This window comes from Taudactylus pleione, unplaced genomic scaffold (genome assembly GCF_031769625.1).
Source record: "Taudactylus pleione unplaced genomic scaffold, aTauple2 ptg000216l, whole genome shotgun sequence".
NCBI classification, from domain to species: Eukaryota; Metazoa; Chordata; class Amphibia; order Anura; family Myobatrachidae; genus Taudactylus; species Taudactylus pleione.
Window position 1 is genome coordinate 802323 of NW_028284618.1, and position 17411 is coordinate 819733.

At 43.9% G+C, this 17411-nt stretch overlaps 1 protein-coding gene across 1 annotated transcript in view; it reads right to left on the reverse strand.

The window, feature by feature from the left end:
* The window catches only part of PLXDC2 (plexin domain containing 2), a 664573-nt gene that overhangs the window by 28776 nt on the left and 618386 nt on the right, over positions 1-17411 (reverse strand). The window contains exon 12 of the mRNA XM_088478640.1: positions 12716-12754. Coding sequence (XP_088334766.1) covers positions 12716-12754 — 39 coding nt within the window. The remainder of the gene's footprint in view (positions 1-12715; positions 12755-17411) is intronic.

The following is a 17411-nucleotide window of genomic DNA, read 5'->3' on the forward strand; positions in this document are numbered from 1 at the left end:
TCCTTATAAGTGATTCCTCCTCTACCTGCAGAGGCAGATGGAATTGCTGGCCGGCTCTTTCTTTTATGACATATTATGTGCGGTTTTGATAATGTGTCTCCAATTAAGTACATTTCAGCGTTCTGATCCTGATATCCAGAGCTGCATTTTAATGTCCCACATCTAAACTACTTGCCTCGTCTCTTTGAGAGACATCATCACTGACAAAATATCCAGGAGATCATCATAAGCTTCAGTTTTAATTGGAAATCTAACACACACACACACACACACACACACACACACACACTTTTAACAATATGAGCAAAGAAAGCGAAATAAGAGATTACATTTTCCCAGGAAACTCTCTAGTGTGAAAGCTACATTACTTAGCCGCAAACTCACAATTCAAGTCCTGTCAACTGTCATATAAATTGTAGAATGCAGTGTAATTAACAGATTATATATAGAAGTTTAGTAATTGATGTTCATTCTTGGCATTAGTATTTTAAACTGTTTCCTTCCTTAGCTAAAAATTATTTGTTCAGAAAAAGAAAGTCATAAAATAGAACACTGGGGTTTCTGATTGTGAGCATAGAAAATTCATAATAAAGGGTCTGCTCATACTTATTGTATCCAGGGCTAATGTGCTTTTCAGATGCTAAGTCATGCCCATAAATGGCATTAAATTAAAATTAATTATTTCTTATGAATACTGTATGTTGTCACAACGGCATTATATAGTTTATATAGTTTTAAAATGCAACATTTCTTATACGTTAACACTATTACCAGTACAATATACTGTCTAAAAAATTCCTTAAAAAGTGCATGTAAACAAATTACTATGCACTAATAAAATGTGTTTAAGGCACACATTTGTGTTCCTTAAATTTACTCATTTTAACATATGTATGAACGTGCCCTAAGCCACCTTTTCTTCTCCATTGCAATGAATTTTCTCTGCACCGTTTAATAACTAGTTAGGAATGTATTTTAAAATGTGCAGTAAATTGCTGTATTTAAATGTTTCAGTAAAAGCAGCTTAATGGAATTCTAAAATGGAAATATAATAGATATTGCAGGTCTTAGGCAGAACCTAAAAACAGATACATTAAATAAAAAAAAATAGAAAACGAAGCAAAAAGCTTTTAGGCCGTTAATTTTAAACAAAAATACAACCAGTAAACTATATACATTCTGTAAATGCCATGTAAATAAAGTGGGCCCTTTTATTAGGTACAGCTACTGTACTTAATAACCAGTGGCTCGCACATTTTTCTTCTGGAAAACTAGTAATATTTCATTCATCCTGAGCTCAGCAAGGTATAAATAACTGTGATACAGGAATCCTGACCCATGTTAACCTTAATATGTCTCACAATTGTTCCAGATGACATGGTGGCAATGTTGCTTTAAGACATGAGTGGGAAAGAATCACATTAGTGGGCCCTTGCAACTCTTTGCCAAACAGAAGAATTAACTGTCACCTGTATTCCAACAGTACAAGTGCTCTTGTTCTTCTTAAGCAGAATGAGAAAACAAATATATATTTTTTTAAACTTATAGAGGATAGTTTTGGAGTTTTAGCTAGATTCATGGTAAGCCTTAGTCCTTAATTAGGAATACAGCCTTGGGATAAAGCTTGGGTTAGGTTCATATTAAGAAGTTGGGAGAATGTTGGGCACATAGTAGCCTAAGTAGGGGTGTTAGGTAATGTCTCAGTAAAATATTGGGTCTAGGTATAAAGGTTGGGGCAGGTTCAGGTTTAGGCAGGTTATAGGAAATAAAATAGACGCTAACTCCTGGTTAAAGGTCCTAGCACCCAAACGTCTCCAGGGGATGTAGCTTATATCCCAACTTCCCGACCGCCGGCATCCCGATAGTAAGTAATGGGGTTAGGGGGATGACTAGGGTTAGGCACTAGGGGGAGGGCTTGGGTTAGTCACTGGGGGGGAGGGTTAGGGGTTCGGTGGTGGAGGGGAGGGTTAGGTTTAGGATGCAGGGAGGGAGGGTTAGGTTTAGGGGTAGGATACTTACCGACAGCACCCTACTGCCATTATTTGTCACTCACATCTGATACTGTAGATCTTAAGGTGATAGGCAAAAAAAACTGATAATATTATTAGAAAATGAACAGCATTATGATGACCAGTAAAATATAGCCATACTTTGTATAGTACGTTGGCGTCTGATTATGACACAATATTACTGGGAATTGTGTGTTTCTGTAACAGTTATGCACATTCCCATTTATACTACCCAGGTGAGTAAAATTCAATCCAGGTGGTAACCCTATCCCAACTTTAGTGGAGTTTGTACCTTAAAAGAGAATAAGGTGAGGACTGGGCATAAATCTTTATACATATTCCTGTCCTCACACCTGCTGCAAAGACCAACGGCTCTTGAAGCCCACCATTATACACTTCTATAGTAGGACGTACCTATACAGTGGAGTCCATATTAGCCTTTATTATCCTTTATACGAACAATAACAACACTTTTTAGAGATCTTCCAAAATGAATACTTTAGATTCTGAAATGACAGACTTATCCTAATGGCAATCATCTGAATGGATGAAGCGAGCCCACAACTGAGTCTATGATAAATACAACGTAGTGTGTGCAGTGGCGGCTCCAGAGGTGAGGCTGCAGCGCAGTCCAAAATTCAAATAGGGGAACCACACCAACTGTCCTTTCAAGTGCTGCCATACATAGATGGCTGGGACTCGCTGGCAGTTGGCGTGGCTCCCCTATTTGAATTTTGGGTTGCGCTGCAGCCCCACCTCTGGAGCCGCCACTGAGTGTGTGGGTTATAGAAACAGCTCTACTTCAGGTATATGAAATGGAGCCAAGGGAGAAATGGGTTGAGTTATGTTACCTCCTTCTGATGGGATGTAGCTTTAATCCTGGCTGTCGGGATGCCGGTGCTCAGAATGACTGCACCCGGAATGCCAACACCAGTCAGAATCCTGGTGCCGGCATCCCAACGGTAAGTAGCGGGGTTAGGGTTAGGCTCTAGGGGGATTATTAGGCACTAGAAGGGGAGGGTTTGGGTTAGGCTACGGTGGGGGAGGTTAGGCTTAGGCATTGGGGGGGAGGGTTAGGTTTAGGCTGCGGGGAGGGAAGGTTAAGGGTAGGGGTAGGATACTTACCGACAGGTGTCAGTATCCTAACCCTGTCGGGATGCCAGCGTTAGGATTCTGACCGCCAGGATCCCGAGCGTCAGCCTCCTGTACCGGTGCTCGGGATTCCCCCTCTGATAGCTGGTATTAAGTGTCAGCAAGTATAAAATTGCGAATATCTTTTAATTACGGTAATATTTGGGTAAAGGTTTGTGTACTTCCACCTTTGCCAAAATACCAACTTTTCAAGAACATTAAGATGCAAAAGTGCTTTTCTGAATGACACGAAAATAAGGACATGATAGTGTTTTAGTTAAAATTCATTAAAAAAGTTAACCCAGCATTTGACATCAAAATTCTCTAACTAGTTACTGTAGGTAGAAAAGAAAAGATAAATGTATGTAAAAATCTTAACTATTCTATAGAGTCTATAGAAGTGTAGAGGATAAATAAGATTGCTGTTTTTTTGCTGGATGTTGTAGGTATGACAGCCTTCTTGCTGAGTAAGTTACTGTGGTCAGCTGGTGTGATGAGCCAATGATATTAATGGTAGGAGGGGTTAGAATGCTAGTATATATTGGCCAGTTCGTTTCTAACCAGTCTCTTTTGCTGGATCTTCACAGATAGCTCAGTATCTGTGTATATTTTATATTTTTTGCATTGATCTGTAGCATCGTCTGCTATTCATTTCCCACTTCTGCCCCTTCACCTCTTCCTTCCCAATGCTCCCCCTCCCAGCCAGCTGGCTGAGTTTTCCTGTCCTTTGCTTGTGTCCCCGGCCCGACCTTTATCCCATATTCCTGCTACCTCACTTCTACTGTTGCTCCCGGCCGGACCTACCCTCTTCTCCCATGCTTCACCAGCACCTTCCATCTCCCCGCCCTATGTGCCTGTCACGGGCGTGGTTCCTGGCTATGAGGCCCCCTCTTCCCCGCTCTCACCTCCGGCCACCTCTCTCTCCGGGCCAGCAGCTCCATGGTTCACTGCCCCCACCACCTCCAGCCCCGTGCCCTCCAGTCTCAGCCTCTCCACAGGCTTTCCTGTTCGGGTGCAGTCGCCGCTCCCCTCCGCTACCCCTCCTCAAGCCACCCACCCCCCTTCTCCTCCTCACCTGTTCGACTCCGCTTCCTCCGGTGTTTCGGCGGTGACGGCCTCAGGCTCTGATCCGCATTCCTTTTCTTCTGCCCTTGCATTGCCGGTCACGGGGTCGGAGGCAGCCTCTGTTTCCCCGCAGCTAGCGCCCTCTCCATCGCGGGACCATGGTGGAACCGCCGGCCTTGCTCATGCGGCGGGCCCGGCGGCCGTCTTGCCGCAGACAGGCATTTTGGGACCTGCTTCTCCTTCTGTAGCGTGCATCAGCAGCCAGCATCCCAGCGTTTTGTCTCCGCATTTGTCTCCCACTAGTTGGCACCCTGCACAGAGTTTGGGTGTTCCAGTTAGTTTTATAGCACCTGCTCCCTCACAGCCCCCCTGGTACACGGCCTCTAGCAGCCAGTCATCAACATTTAGCACTCAGGTACCCCTTTCCATGAGTGGCCCTTCCTGGGGCCAGGCTTCATGGAGCTCCGTGATGGCGCCCCCCGTGTTCTCTTCTGCTGCTGTATTTCCTTCCGCCACCTATTATGCCCCTCCTGTGTCGTCCTCTCCTTTATCATATTTGCCATATTTTCAGCAGCCCCAGCCCCCCTACACATACCTACCTCCCTGGCAAGGTTACACCCCCGCCTCCGTGCCACCTCCTACTCAGCCCCTGTTGTCCTCTCACATGGGTTTCAATCATCTCTTGGCCCCTGCAGAGTCCAGGTCCGCACGGGCATTAACCACTATGTCTGCACCTCCTACCCTACCACTTGTCCCCCCACTCCTTTAACCCCCACACCTGTTAGGTCAAACCCTTTGTCAGTACCTCAACCGTCCCTTCCAGTTTCAGGTCCCGAAGTCGCGGGAGGTCGCATCGGAGAGCAGTCATTGGTTCAGGCAATTCCTGTGCCAGGTCCGGTTTAGACGATCACAGCAGTCGAGCCAGTGAGAACTCCACAGGTGACAGTTGACGAGTCGACTCCAGGACCCTCTGGTTCTGGTGAGTATGATGTGGCTAGATCATCATCTTCTGATTCTTCTTCTGATTATTCCCACTCTTCTGGTTCCCCAGCGCGCCCGCGTAAGATAGCCAGAATGGTTGCGCGTTGTTTGGCTAGAAAATCAGGTAGCAAAGCTAGGAAGGACGCGGAGATAGGGAATAAAGAGCAGGAGGCCAGTGCTGACACAGACTCGGGCGGAGGAACATGTAAATATTATTAGATATTTATTCTTGGTACTAGACATGTTCATTCGGTCTCGTAATTTGGCATGGCGAAAATATGATACTCAGTTTAGGAAGAAACATGACGGCAGTCTGATCATACCATTTGGGGTAAAAGACGTGGAGGTTTGGCTAGAGGTGTCACAACAGCATGGACCCCCCTTGGATTCGGTGCAGCCCCGGAGGAACTTTACAGCCAGTACGCCGGGGACGACAGGACTGGGCGAGAGGGAAATGTTTTTCCTATAATGACTCCCGGTGTACGCGGGGGTCGGGCTGTCGTTTTTGCCACTCCTGTCATCTCTGCTGGGGTGAGCATCTGGCCAAGGACTATCGACGTGGGGCGGGAGGGGCTTCGCAAGACCGGGGAGACGGGTCCAAAGGAGCTTGTTAAGGCTAGTCCGCCATTCTGTTTGGCTTCTCTAACCAGATGGCTACAGTTATATCCCCATAGGGAAGATTCCTTGCTCTTGTTGAACAGTTTTTAATTTGGTTTTCAATTACCTATAGATGGTCTTTTGCTAGTTAGGGCATCCAGTAACTTGCGCTCCACCAGAGATTTCCCTGAAGCATTAAGGGATAAAGTGGGAACGGATGTGCTGCTTGGGCGAATGGAGGGTCCTTTTCCCTGTCCGCCCTTGCAGGACCTCTGTAGGTGTTGTTCCCAATAAGGTACCAGGAGAATTTTGTTTAATTCAACATCTGTTGTATCTGCCTGGCGGTCAATGATGCCATCCCTGAGATTTTCTGTAGAGTAGTATATCAATCATTTGACGAGACTTTGGGTTTGGTGCGCAGTTTTGGACATGGTGATTTGATGGCGAAATTGGATATAGAGTCGGCCTTCCGTTTATTACCAATGCACCCGGAGGCTATGAAGTTTATGGGTTTTCGATTAGATTCAGGTTATTTTGTGGATAAATGTTTGCCCATGGGCTGCGCGGTTTCCTGTGCCTATTTTGAAAAATTCAGTTCCTTTTTGCAATGGTGTCTCCATGCCGGAACAGGGCAAGCGGGCGTAGCTCACTATTTGGATGATTTTCTCTTTATATGCCTGGGAGAGAGTGATGTCTTTTTTCTGCTCATGCCCTGTTTCGGATCTTGGGAGTGCCCGTCGCTCATGAGAAGATGGGGGGTCCTGTTTCTTGCTTATCATATTTGGGAATTGAAATAGATACGGTTGCAGGTTGCTGTAGGCTGCCGCGAGACAAAGTAGATAAGTTGCTGGAACAAATTGTGAGCTGTCTAGCGGTGAACTCAGTTAAATTAAGTAGGATTCAGTCGCTACTGGGTTCCTTTAACTTTGCTTGCCGGATAATTCCCATGGCTAGAGTATTTTGCAGGAAATTGGAGAGGGCCGCAGCCGGATCGGTCAAGCCGCATCATCATGTTCGCTTATCGACGGAGATAAAAGATGATCTTCGTGTTTGGGCCAGGTTTTTGGTCCATTTCAATGGCGAATGTATATGGCCTTCACCTCCAGTATCGAACAGGCCATTACAACTTTTTACCAATGCGGCTGGATCGTCCGGTTTTGGGGCCTTTTTCAATGGGGAATGGTATACTGCTCCGTGGCCTCTAGATTGGTGCGAGGAGGGTTTGATGAATAATTTGTTCCTTTTGGAACTGTTCCCAATTGTCATAGCAGTGGAACTCTGGTCCGCACTACTGAGTAACCATCAGGTAATTTTTTGGTGCGACAATCTGGGTGTGGTTCACGCCATCAACAACCAGCGCTCGTCTTCACCTTTTGTATTACGTTTATTCCATCATTTACTTTTGCACTGCTTGGAGGCAAATATTAGATTTAGGGCTAGACATGTACCAGGGGTTGTTAATGAGATTGCTGATGCTTGTACCGTCAGCTTCTAATGTTGGTTTGGTGTGCCCCTCATTTGTGTGGCAGATCATCAGGCCGGCTTAGAAAGTTTGGCGTTACAATCGCTGGCTCCATCCACTCTCCGAACGTACTCTGCCACCTGGCGGGACTGGTGTGCCCATTGAGCGCTCCCGAATATGGTGGTAAGTCTTCAAAGGAGTTACTTTCCTCCTTTGTTTGGGAAAGATACCAGCAAGGTAGATCCAGGGCCTTTATGGGGTCGGCGCTTGCGGATGTCTCCTTTTTTTGTAAATTGAAAGGTTTACGTGATCCCACTTTTTAACTTGGGAAGGTGCTGAAAGGATGGGCAAAGGGGTCCCCCGCTCGAACCGACTCCCGTCGGCCTGTTGACGTTCAAATGTTAGCCGTTATGGAAAAAGTGGCTTCTGACAGGTTTTGATGCCTCTCTTTTTCGTCTAGCTTTCTCTGTAGCATTTTTTGGGGCTTTCAGGGTTAGTGAATTGGTGGCGGTCAATAAAGCATCCACTTCCTCTGGGCTTTTGTAAACTCCGATTCTCTAAGACAGACCAAACAGGTAGGGGTAAATGGGTTACTCTAGCGCAGCATCAGGATTTGACTACCTGTCTGGTACACTAAGCTTCTAATTACCTGGCGTTGCGTCCAATTGGGGGGTCAAAATGGTTGCTGCATGCAGATCTTAAGCCCCTCACTAAATTTCAGTTTGCCGCTGGCTTTAAACAGGGTTTAGTGGACTTAGTTGTAAATCCTACTGATTATGGTACACATTATTTTCATATTGGGGCTGCTACATGCGCAGCTCTGGCAAGGGCATTGCCTGCATCCATTCAGATGGTAGGGCGCTGAAAGTCAGCTGCATATAAGAAATATGTGTGTTGCGATAAGCTGTAGGTGCGCACCTGGTGCCAACCTGAAAACGTTGTTTACCCGCCAATTGTTGAACAGCTAGCAGTCAACAATTGGGGTTGTGAAGGGATTTTTTACATTTTTCCTCCCGGGAGCCATGATCTGACCCACTTTGGTTCACAGGTAGGTTTTTCAGTTTTTCTTCTTCACTCGGGTTCCTGTTTCCCCTGTTATGCATCCCTGCTACTTAGTTGCTATGTCTTTCATAAGTTGTGTTGTTTCGACTCGGGTTGGTGTGGTTTCTCATGGTCAGGGTTCTTCTTTTTCCAAAGCGATGGCAACAGAAGATGGCCAGGTGTGGCTTGTGGGCCACTCTTATATTTTTTGGGCATAAAAGCATGTGTGGGCTCAGCATTCTAGTATGTTGTTTGGTGGTCGGAAGATACATTGTATTGGAGTGAGAGGTTTGCGTGTCGAGTCGGTTTTGGAGCTGATTGTTTCTTCTGTGGCTAAATGGGGAGTGCCAGAATATGTGGTTTTGCATGTTGGAGGGAATGACTTAGGGAAAATGAAGGGTGTTGAATTGATTGTGCATATGCATGAGGTTTGGGAGGAGGTTAGTTTACGATGGCCGTCTGTGCAGATTGTATGGTCTGAGATGATGCCTCGTTTGACTTGGAGAGGAGTGCGTAAGTATGGTGCGTTAGACCAGGCACGGAAGAAGGCAAATGTTGCAGTGGCTAAGCATGTCAAGTCCATTGGTGGCTTGGTTGTGAGTCATGGCTTTTTGGTGGGTGATATTGGCTGTTTCTTTCGGCATGATGGTGTACATTTAAATACTCTAGGTACTGGTTTGTTTGTGAAGGATGTGCTTTCTTTTTTGGGCTAGTTAGTTTGGGTGGCGGGCCAGTCTCCTTTAGGCCCTGGCTTTGGCGGGAGTACACTGTAGCTCAGTGGCTTTAGGTGGCGTTAGATAACTTTGTGGGGGCACTTGCCCTCGATGCCCCTGTTGAATTTGTCCTTCTCCGTGCGGGGGGACCCGGAGGCTTTTCTGTGTGTAAGCGCCTCGGATTGGCCCAAGAGGGAATTGAGACTCTCACAACGTTAGTGTGTCTAGAGTGGGGATGTTTTAGTCATCCCCTGAGTATTTTTGAGCGAAGTGAAAGCTAGAACTGGGCTTGCAGCGTCTCTTTGCCACCCTTGTTAGGTTCATTAATTCTAATTATAAATAAAAGCTGTGACCTTTTTAGCCAAGCTCTTGGTGTCCGTGTCTTTATTTGTAGTAAGTTAAGTAAGCTAATAAAGGTGTATGGTGTAAAAGCAATAAACCTATGCAGATCTTTTAGAGTTGACTTATAACAGCAGATACTGTACCATCTACATTGCTAAATCGGTTGAATTGATGATCTCCATTTGAGCATCCATCTCTCCCCTGACGAGCGATATAAAAGGAAATAGGAAATGCATGCTCAGCTACTTAGCTTTATAGTTCACAAATATGTTAAAGATGTTAAGTGCTATGGTCTAATAGTATTTACTTCCCACTAAAATAAGCACTGAGCAAAGAAAAAAAATGTAATTAAGATGAAATGTGTATTAGCTTGCTCACAAACTGGTCACTATAATGGATGAAACTTGCAGACAACCCAGCACCCAGCCAAATGGTTTTCAAGAACCTCCCCATGGGCTCTCATTAATTACTATAAATACATATTATACTGCTCCGATTCAGGTCCTTCTGATTGTGCTTTAATAAAGAATCTCGCCTTGAAGGGATTATGGACTCTACATTCATCAAGTTCGGAACTGCTAAAGATGCCTGCAAGCCTCACACATTGCACTAAAGTTCTGCCCTCTGGCAAAACAACACATTTTTATCTGATTAAAAATCTTTTGCTGGCACAAAATGCCATGAATAATTGAAATCTTTTTGAAGAACAACTTCTCAGATTTGAAGGTATGTATTAAAACACAAATGGGAAAACCTGTTTACTGATTGCTACCGTTCAGCTTTACAGACTTTGTATTGTATCAAATATAAGTGATCTGCCCTCAGGACGTGAATCTATAATGAGGTGAGGTCTTGATACAGTTCAGTCACGGTAAATGTTCTCATAAATCATATTCACTCACATGAAAGAAAGACAGGTCTTGGTAACCCCTTTGCGTATCATATTGATATATATTTTTTTCTATTTATTTTCAGACACTGATCAGTTATGCTGAAACATTTAAAGCTGAAATACCCTTGATTATTTTGTATATTGCATGGAACAAAGATACAAAAGTGATGTACTAAAAGTTCAAGTATTACTCCTGCTTAGAGATGGCCATCGATGGGATAACCGTGGATGATTGGTGGTTTTTAACCATCAAGGGGAAACCATCGATGGTTCAAGTCTGCACAAAGGAATTGGGCAGTCCCTCATCCACAGTACTTAAAAGTGGACCACACCTATAGATGGAGAAGTTATTTATCATCAGGAGATAGACATCGATGGTTAAAAACCATTGATGTCTGTTGGCCATCCCTACCCCGGCTTGCCTAATTGCTTTCAAGTTTGCTTACGGCTTTTGCCTCCACTGATACTACGGAAAATGTATAAATATTGGCTTTTTAAATGTTTTTTCTTAGCATAACTTTAAAAGCAAACACAGATTCGCCAAGCTAGAGTAAATTTAGTATTGTCCTCTACTACATGGGAGTATTACCACGGGTAGAGTTGCACTTTGCAAAAAAAAAACCTTCTGTATGCATTTGTTCCTGCACCACAACTGAACCAAACCTAGTGTACAAAACACATACCCTACTTGATTTTACTCAAATTGGAATGTTTTGAGGTGCAATTTATTTTTATTTTTAATTTGTATATTCCTTTTAATAGAGTTTTATAGAACATGCAATTTATACATTTTGTTGTCAACTTTTCCTGCATAACGAAATCATACAGTATTTGCCTATTCTCCCAGAGTGTCTGGGGGACTCCAGAACCTCAGGTAGCGCTCCCGCATGCCCAGAAGGGTAGGCAAGTCTACCAGAGGCTGCCTGAAACCGCCCACTTCCTGTGTGACTCAATGAGGCAATTCTCACTGAATTGCGCCATTGGGCCTGATTCAGAGCCGCTCGCTAGCGGCAGTATGCTCGTTCCGAGCGATGTTCGCACATCTGCGCATGCGTACGGTTTTTAGTACACATGCGCGAACCAGTCAGTGCGGGCGAAAATCGTTTGTACGCTATATAGCGAGTGCCTGCTATTTTGAGTGACAGAATGAGGCGTATGTGGGTGGTAACAGGGGAAGGTGCTTGAAAACGGGGAGTGGAGATCCGTTCGCAGGCGTGCTTAAAAGTCAAAACGGGCGTTTTATGGGTGTGCATAATTAATATAGCAGCGTCAATGACCACGTCACTTGGTTTTTTATAACTCAGAACTGCTCGCAAAATAGCGGTTGAAAACACCAACCACAAGAATAGCGAGCAGTTCATATCCTGTTCGATGTACTCAATTAATCTAATAAATAGCGGACATGACGTATGGTGCGAGCGTCCAGGGGGCGTTTTTAAGAAATAAAAGAGCGTATGTTTTGCTCGCTCGTTCAGACTTAGAGGTGTGAACAGACTGCAATGTGCGAACGGATCATTTGCATAGCCACCCCTTGTTTTTGAACGAACGAACGCAAATAGCGAACGGCTCTGAATGAGGGCCATTGTGTCCCAGTCTCACGCTTTACAATGCCTTTAATCACTAAATTGCTGCATTGTATAGTGGGGGTGGAGCCACAATCTTGCGATCTCTGACCCACGCCCCTCCCCCTGTGCACTTTCCTCTAGCCGGAGGGGGCAACTAAAATATTGGATTGGCAAATATGAGTCAAATTAAATTTTCATCTTAATATGATATATCACATTGTCAAACTTTACTTAAATATCTTACTGTATCTGTTATCTTTTTATGTTGTGAGTTAAATATCTCTGATTAACTTCAGGTTGGTTCTAGCCATGTGATTGTTCCATTGCATTGGTTCTCAAAATCGGTCCTCAGGACCCCACACATTCCACACTTTCCAGGTCACCCAGCAAGTGCAGAGGATATTCAATACTCACTGACACATTTTAAAAGATCCACAGGTGGAGCTAATTATTTCACTTGTGATCCTGTGAGGAGACCTGGTAGACATGCACTGTTTGGGGTCCTGAGGACCGAGTTTGAGAACCTATGTTCTAATGCACTGATTGGCTACAAGTTTCATGAATGCTGTAATGCTCCGAATGACTATTCTAATCTTGGGATCATTTTATTACTCTGGGTAAAGGTCTGGTCTGATTTACTACAGTTGAATGTCTAGACAACCTGGATAAAGGTGACCATGCAGCATAAACGTATAGTCATGTAAGCATTCTAACACTCCTGCTCTTTGAACGCATTTCTCTGATTAGTCACCTGTTGTGCCTGGCCCACTCCACAAAGGGATATAGTAATTGCATTGAAAGTTAAAAGGAAAATACACAGTGTGACATGCCGGCAGGATACCATGCTGTTTAACTTTTGTCAATTGTTTCTTAATTATTATTATTGTTATTATTATTATTAAATAAAAAAATCTTACCCCCATTGTCTTTTAGATGTAGTGCGATCTTTGTGTCATCTGAAAAACAAACAATTCAGTCATACACTGCAGAAAAGCACAGCTCGAAAGGTAATCATTTGTAATAACTAAACCTTAAGCTCCAATACTACAACTGTCTCCAGCAAAAATCAGCTCTGTGAATCAGGTCCAAAGGTTTTAAATAGAATTACTGAAGGATGAATTGGCCAGGATATGAAATTCGTGATAAAATCCCCAAACTTGCTACAAAATGCATTTTGCTATAGCATTCAGTGGCAAGCAACTATTTTTTATCTAATTCAGCACAGCAATAAACGGGTTAGAGGACAGGCCGAAACTAGGATTTTTGTCACCCGGGGCAAGACAGTAATTTGGTGCACCCATCGCAAAAAAAAGAGGGGCGTTCCTAAAAAGGGTGTGTGGTTTTGTGACACAGTAATGCCCCTTACACATTATGCCACACTAAGCAATGCCCCTTACAACACATTGTGCAATACCGTAATGCCCCTTACACATTATGCCATAGAAATGCCCCTTCCACATTATGCCACAGTAATGCCCCTTACACATAATGCCACACTAAGTAATGCCCCTTACAACACATTGTGCAATACTGTAATGCCCCTTACACATTTTGCCATAGAAATGCCCCTTCTACATTATGCCACAGTAATGCCCCTTACACATTATGCACCACTAAGTAATGCCCTTTACACATTATGCCACAGTAATCCCTTTTACACACTACAGGTTGTCACACAGTAATGTCCCTTATTCATTATGCACCTCCCCCTCCAGCTGCCTCTCCCCCTCCCCCTCTAATAGCCTCTTACCTTTCCCCTCTCCCCCTCTATGAGCCTCTTAGCGTGCCTGCATTAGCAGGTGTTAATTTGGAGCCGCACTGGCAGGCAGCCGCCCGCAGCCCTTGAGAGAGCGACACAGCGCTGCAGACATTCTAATGTGGCGCCAGTCAAGAGCCAATCAGAGCTCCCGGATGCTGCTGATTTACTGCCGGTCTGTGAGCTCCTATTGGTTCACAACTGGTGCCACCTTAGAAAGCTAAAGCTGCAGCACTGTATCGCGCTCTTAAGGGCTGCTGTGGGTGGCTCCAAATCAACAACTGCAGCCACCCTGGCCCCTCCCAGGGCCGTAGCTAGGGTAGTGCGGCCGGTGCCATCGCACAGGGCACCACAGGTCAGGGGGCGCTGTTTGGGCCTGTCAAATCTCTGTTTATTATCATTCTTGCTTGTAGCTTCCTCTTATTTCATCCCCAGCATCTCCTATCTGTTTTAATACTCTGGAATGTATACCATATGGACCCATTGGCTTATCTACTTTTAACTTTGTGATTAAAAGTAATGTGTCTTATGTATTAAATGTGTTTGTGTCTACAGCATACAGCAAGGTGTATCTTTCTCCTCTAGTGTACACGAGCCCTTCATTTCAATGGAAAACACAAATACTGTATAAAAATAGTCAGTCTACAATTTTTTTCCTTTGTTTTTTTTTTAAATTCCTGTATTAAAAGAAACCTTTGTCATCCTTCCTTACTGACCATGCAATAACATCTTCTATTTGTGTTTTAGCATGTTTTATTGTGTTTAGTCTCCTTTACACTAGTATTATACAATTATTCACATCAGCACATTGATATATTTCATACAAATTACCTAATTTGTCATATAAGAGATTTAGGGGCCTATTCATCAACACTAAAATAACGTTTTTAAGGACATTTTCCTTAAATAACGTTATTTTGGTATTCATGAACACACCTTGCTAAGCCCCCCTGCGTTAATTTCCACACTCCCCATACATTAGTACATTAGTATGGGGATATGGAAATTACGGTATTCATCAAATTCCGAAAATTATGTATTTTCGGAATTTGATGAAGTTACTATTCGCCACTGTGAGGCGGCGAATAGCAGGTAACATTTACCTGTATCAGCGTGTGCAGGTCCCCCGGCGCTTTGTTATCTCCTCTGGTGGCTCCGTCTGCTATGCTGACATTGTGTTCTCCAGGCGGAACACAATAAAGTTTAGGAAAAAACTTTATTGTGTTTTTTTTTCCTAAACAGTACTGTGCTGTGCTGGGAGACCATGTGACAGCATAGTAGACGGAGCCGGAGGCTGCTGCGCAGACAGGTAAGTGCTGAACGGGGGGGGGGGGGGTGAGCGGGGGGGTTGGGGGGGGCGGGACACTAACTTACCGCATCTGTAGGTAGTGCTGCGCATGCGCTGGTTTTACAGATGTAACAGCGCATGCGCAGCACTCTTTCCAGCTGCGGTAAGTTAGTGTAGTGTGTAGTGAGGGAAAAGCATCTATTTCCCGAAAAGCTGTCATCGCAAAAATGACAGCTTTTCGGGAATAGATAGTTTTGGAGAGGAGGAGTGATGAATTCCTCCTGTAATTAGGTAGAACTCCATGCGAGTAATTACCTCCATCTGTATTTTAAGTATAATGAATAGGCCCCACACTCTTTAATCAATCAAATAATTCATCATTTCCTAGTGGTCTTTTAATTATTCCTATACAGACAACATCTCTCTCACCAGTCTATAGGGTTTCCCAATACTCTCAGTCCTATCTGCAGTGCCCTGTATTAAAACTGCTTTTATCTAATACTTCATTTATAAAGGCACCCCACCTCCCTATTCTCTCCTACTCTGCCTTCTCTAATGAACAGTTAATGTATTGAAGCATTCTGAAGGTTAGCCTTTTACAGTGAATAAAGCAGTTTTTTGTATAATACCTTATTACACCTTTTTAAAGATTAAATGTGAAACTATTTTGTACCATTCATCTTTACTTCTATTCTATACACATTTATTAGGTTTCTATACAATGCAGCTAAACCCTCCATAATTTCTATCTCATGGTTACTAAAAGAATACAGGTTGAGTCTCCCATATCCAAATATTCCGAAATACGGAATATTTTTAGCATGACTGAGATAGTGAAAACTTAAATTTTTGAAGGTTCAATGCACACAAACTGTGTTTAAGGCACAAAATTATTAAAAATAAAGTATAAAATTACCTATAGACTGTATGTATAAGGTGTAGAAGACGCATAAATGAATTTCATGTATGTACACAAACTTTGTTTAAGCCACAAACAAAATTTTGTATTAAATTACCTATAGGCTGTGTGTATAAGGTGTATATAAATCATAAATGCATTCTGTGTTTAGATTTGGGCCCTATTCCTAAGACATTTCATTATGGCATGCAATTATTCCAAAATACGGAATATTCCGATATCCAAAATACTCCTGGTCCCAAGCATGTCAGTTTACATCTATCTACTTTGAAACACTGTCCTTTATCTCAGCTCTCTTGCATAGCCTCACATCCTCTATCTGCTTACAATCTGCATTATTTTTCATATTCTGCACACATTTGAACCCCACTTTTAATCCTCCCTATAACAATCTTGTTAATCTGCATACATATTGATACACTGTTTTTTGATACATCACTTGCATTCCTACAAATCTCTTGCACTCATACCTCATTTACATTTCCAAATTTCATTCCTCTTGTTTACTTATAAACACCATAACAAGGTTTTCGTCAACTCCCTCCTTCACTCAGTCTCTACCTAATCCTCTATTCTGCCCCCTGCTTCCACCTTTATCCTTTCCTCCTTATCACTTCCACCTCCTCCTCCCCTTCTCCCCCCTCCTCTGTCTGCCTACTCTTCACTCCTCTCCCTTTACTCCACTTTCTTCCTGTTCTACCCCCCCTCTGTCCTACTACCCCACCACCAAACCCTCCTCCTACACTCCTCTCCCTGTCACTTCACCCCATTGCCATCCACATCTCCCTCCCTACCCACCTCCTACATATTCCCTTTCTAGCTCAGGTGCCCGCACCATCACTAAACTTGCTTCATATCGGTCCTCCAAATTAAGCTTACCTCCACGTTACAGCAACCCGGATAATCTTATTCACATCTCCCCCACAAATGCTATCTCTCTATCCTGTGCCCTCTGGAATGCCAGGTCAGTCTGTAATAAACTGGTCCCCACCCATGACCTTTTTATCTCCAACTCTCTGAATCTCCTAGCCATCACTGAAATTTGCATCTCACCCTCTGACACCACTTCTCCTGCTGCTCTATCCTCTGGGGGCCTCGCCTTCTCCCACACCCCCCGGCCTGGGGGTCGCCATGGTGGTGGTGTTGGGGTCCTTCTATCCACCAGTTACTCCTACCAGCTAATACCCTCTGAACCATCCCTTACATTCCCCACATTTGAGGTTCATGCTATGCGCCTCTTCCAACCAGTAAACCTCAGAGTAGCTGTCATTTACCATCCCCCTGGCTCTCCCTCCAAATTCCTTCACAACTTCGCTTCCTGGCTCCCTCACTTTCTCTCCTCAGATCTTCCCTCCATTATCCTAGGTGATTTTAATATTCCTATTGACATTCCCACAGAATCCTCTGCAGCTAAACTCCTTACCCTCACCTCTTCATTTGGTCTCGCCCAATGGACCTCCTCATCCTCCCATGTGAGTGGGCACTCACTTGACCTGGTCTTTACGCACCGTTGTGATATTTCTGATTACTCCAATTGCCCATTCCCCCTCTCTGACCATCACCTTCTCTCTTTTAACCTATCCCTCTCTCCTTCCCCTCCTCTAACTCCTAAAGCTACAATTACTAAGCGTAATATTGAGGCTATTGACA